A 4,005-nucleotide genomic window follows, 5' to 3' on the forward strand; every position below is an offset into this window, starting at 1 on the left:
TTCCAGTGTTTTTGATCACTAACATCTGTCCATTTATTTTCTGTAATTGTGTTTACTTTGATATTGTGGAATTGTTCTAACATCTGTATAAGTAATTGAAACAATATTATGCAATGAAAATTTCAATTCTGATTAAGCAGTATCCTTTATTGATTTCTGCTTATATTTCTTATAGAATTGTACAGTGAATCCAAAAGAAAATATCCTGAAAAGAGTGAAGGATATTGGACACATCTTCAGAGAGAAATTTGCTAAAGCTGTGGGACAAGGGTGTATTGAAATTGGATCCCAGGTAATTTGAGCTCATTTTTATTAGTGCCACTATATAGTAATGACTCTAAAGGCTGTCTGTGCAGACTGCAAATGCTTTAATAGTATACGTCTACTAGTATAAAATATTGGCATGTAGTATATGCGAACTGCTTGTGTATGCTGTTAGTTATAAGAAATAACTTCCCACTTAAAAAACAGAAGTGCACATGCCAATTGTGGAAACTTTAGAAATTGCAAGTAAAAGAAATTAAAATTATTTAATTTTTATATACTTTGACTTCTACCTATGAATATTTGTGTACACATTTCTGAATGAAATTATATATATATTTGCTGTATTCCAGTGTTTTATGCCATTTTTATGCCATTTGTCAGTGATGTTATTGCAAGCAGTGTAAAAAAAAAAGTCAGTGCACTGGATAAGAATATGTGCTCTGGGCTTGCAGTCTGGGTTTATGTCTGGTTCTGCTATTTATTATCTATATGGTGTTGAATATGTAGTTTAACTTTGGAATTGAGATCCTACATTTGGTCTCCTTCGTTACGTGGCATTTAATGAAGGGAGTAGGTAAAAATAAGTTTTCAAGTTGTAATTCTCTGTATACATTTATTCCATTCAGTGAGGTTATATTTTGATGCCATCAGTGTTTTGGGCAAGTGTGCTTGAAAGTTCTTTTTGTTTGCATTTGACATGTGTGCTCTTAACTTGGAACGAAGGAATATGGTTTGTGCATACATGTGTATGTAACTCAGAAATTTGGTTATTCTTTCAATTAATAGAAACTGCTTATTTGGTTAAAACATTTTGCTAATAAGGTCGGTTTTCTATGAGTTTTGCATGTGCCATTTGTCCTGAGTTTTGTAGGCAGAGACTGTTGTCCTAATCGTAAATATTTAAAATGCTGAAAGTGGTACTTGGTGCATGACCCACCCTGCGTGACCCAGCCTGAAGGAAAACCCAGCAGCTGCCCCACCCTCCTGTTCATTTACTGGTGATGTTAGCTGTTTCTTTGTACCTAGGTCTTGTTTTAGACAAGCTACCTTTTTGCGTTTTTTAGTAGCCATATTCTTAATCAGGGTATGAAGAAGTGTATTTCAAGAAAAAAATTTACCATAAATTAATAATTATCATGATATTCTAAAATAGCAAGCTCTTATGTTTCTTTGTAGCGATACAAACTTGGAGTCCGATTGTATTACCGAGTGATGGAATCCATGCTTAAATCGGTAAGTTAAAAAGAATACAATAGAAAAATATTCAATTATGGAACACCCAAGATTTCATTTAAATTCTTATACTTATCTGTTTTAGGAAGAAGAACGACTATCCATTCAAAATTTTAGGTAATGCTCACTTTTAGTAAAATATTTCTATTTTTAATATAAAAGTAAATATTTAAAACAATTCTTTTTTTTTTTTTTTTTTTTTTTTTTTTGTTTTCCTTTAGCAAACTCCTGAATGACAACATCTTTCATATGTCTTTATTGGCCTGTGCTCTTGAAGTTGTAATGGCTACATACAGCAGTAAGTTAAATTTTTGTAAATAAACATTTTAGTTTAATTTAAAGAAACCTAGTCATACTGTGATTTTGGAAGGAAGTTTTAAGGAGAATAAAGGTATATTTTAGGTCAAATATTCTGAACAGTCTGACTGATAGCCATGAACAATTTGAGTAGCTTTATATCTGAATCATTTCAGGTTACTTTAAGGATGGTATTTTATCAGACTCCTATTCTGAACTTGCTGAATCTAGGAAATCCCTTCAAAGACCTATAAGATTATTAATTGCAAACTAGTATTAAAGAATAGCTAGTTGGCACCTTCATGGCCATGAGACCAAAGGTTAGAGCTGGAATTATCCAAACTTTAATGCTTGTCAAGCCAACTATGAAAATTTAGTAATTTAATTCTAGAGAGAAGAAAGGACAGTAAGTGTTTTTAAAAATATAATTCAAGTATATATTATTTTACCTAATTTTTAAAGTATTTAAAATATAATTTCAAGTATGTTACAAATGTTTTTTAAAAGTTTTGCTTATGGAAGAACATGTGTGTAAGGATACAAATACATAACAAAAGAGGAACTTTAATTAGTAAACACACATAAAAAACTGAATCTTCATTAATAACCCAAATCTGCACATTTTATAGAGGAACCCTTTTGTTATTAATGAAATTAGCAAAATCTTCATATATTTTAGCCTTAATGAGTGTTAAAATGGATATGGTAAGAAACTGCTGATGAGATATAAACCTGCCCCTAATGTAAGTTTAGTATATTTAAACCTTTCAAATTTTTCTTCTCAGAAAAGCCTAGGTACACATAGAGCGAAATTTAGAAGCCTAGCCTGTGGGAGTCTATAGACTCCAGAATAAAAAATTCTGCTCTAAATAAAAAAGTTTAACCTTTCCATGGTTTTTAAGACCTTCCAAATATAAATACTTAGTTTAAGTCTTAACATTTTACATCTATACATTTTTCTTTCATTTTTAGGAAGTACATCTCAGAATCTTGATTCTGGAACAGATTTATCCTTCCCTTGGATTCTGAATGTACTTAATTTAAAAGCCTTTGATTTTTACAAAGTGATTGAGAGTTTTATCAAAGCAGAAGCCAACTTGACAAGAGAAATGATAAAACATTTAGAAAGATGTGAACATCGAATCATGGAATCCCTTGCATGGCTCTCAGTAAGTAACTAGCTAAAATAAAGATATTTATATGCATATGTCTAATAAATTATCTGTTGGAAATATATTTTAGCTTCTACCTTAAGAGTAAATATAAAATTTAATGAATGATGTTATTAGTACATAACATTATTCAAGCCCAAGAAACAAGTGGAATATAAAATAGTTTTGAGTTCCCTAGGCCACCTAATATAGTGATTTACTTAGGTATATATAAGAAAACATGGCACCTTAAAATAAAATCCAACTATTTAAAGTATTTAATTTATTTGAAGTGTAAATGTTAACTATGAATTTAAGTGTCTATACTTAAATTTCAACAAATTGAATTTTTTTTGTATTTTACGGAAGAGCCTTTTACAGGGTGTTCAGGGTCTCACTATTAGACCGGACTCATAGTGATCTGCCTGTTTACAGCCTCCCAAAAGCTGGGGTTACAGGCGCGCACCACCATGCCCAGTCTCAATTGCCACCTCAGAATGCCCCAGGGGTGGGGCCCGTACGGCAGGCCCGGAGATCGAACCCCTGGCCCCATCTGCTGAGCTATTTGGCTGGCCCTGAAAATTCTGAGATTGCACTATTTAGATCATTTATTTTATTTAGTTTTTATGACTTTTTAAATCTGCTGTCTGTCAATAAGGCTGAAGTATAGTACACTGGCAAAAATAATAAGAGGTAAGCAAGAATAGTGCCAAAGTAACAGATACCCCAAACCAAATATTATGTAAAAAATTATATAGTAACCATTTATTAGATTAAAGAAGTAAATTATTAGATTTACTTCTTTCACAAGTAATAGAAAGTTACTTCTAAATTATAATCATTTGAGTGGTCTTAGTCAACTTAGCTGCATTAACTTGGCAACATTTAGATAATTTAAGGGTCCTTTTTCTTGTTCAGTTTATTAGGATTCATTGTATCCCATCATTAAAGATAGCACAAAAGTATACACTTGGGCTGGGGAGATGGCTCAGTAGAATAAGTGCTTGCCTGGTAAGCACAAGGGCCTGAGTTCAATCCCTGGTTCAGGAAAAAAAAA

The 4,005-nt window shown here is 31.9% G+C and overlaps 1 protein-coding gene across 1 annotated transcript in view; it reads left to right on the top strand.

The window, feature by feature from the left end:
* Rb1 (RB transcriptional corepressor 1) overlaps nt 1-4,005 on the top strand; it is a 205,735-nt gene that overhangs the window by 119,936 nt on the left and 81,794 nt on the right. Inside the window, exons 12-16 of the mRNA XM_004633088.3 lie at nt 176-292; nt 1,444-1,500; nt 1,586-1,617; nt 1,722-1,798; nt 2,770-2,966. Of these exons, the coding sequence (XP_004633145.1) occupies nt 176-292; nt 1,444-1,500; nt 1,586-1,617; nt 1,722-1,798; nt 2,770-2,966 (480 nt within the window). The remainder of the gene's footprint in view (nt 1-175; nt 293-1,443; nt 1,501-1,585; nt 1,618-1,721; nt 1,799-2,769; nt 2,967-4,005) is intronic.

This window comes from Octodon degus, unplaced genomic scaffold, assembly GCF_000260255.1.
Source record: "Octodon degus isolate 3935 unplaced genomic scaffold, OctDeg1.0 scaffold00051, whole genome shotgun sequence".
Taxonomy (NCBI): Eukaryota; Metazoa; Chordata; class Mammalia; order Rodentia; family Octodontidae; genus Octodon; species Octodon degus.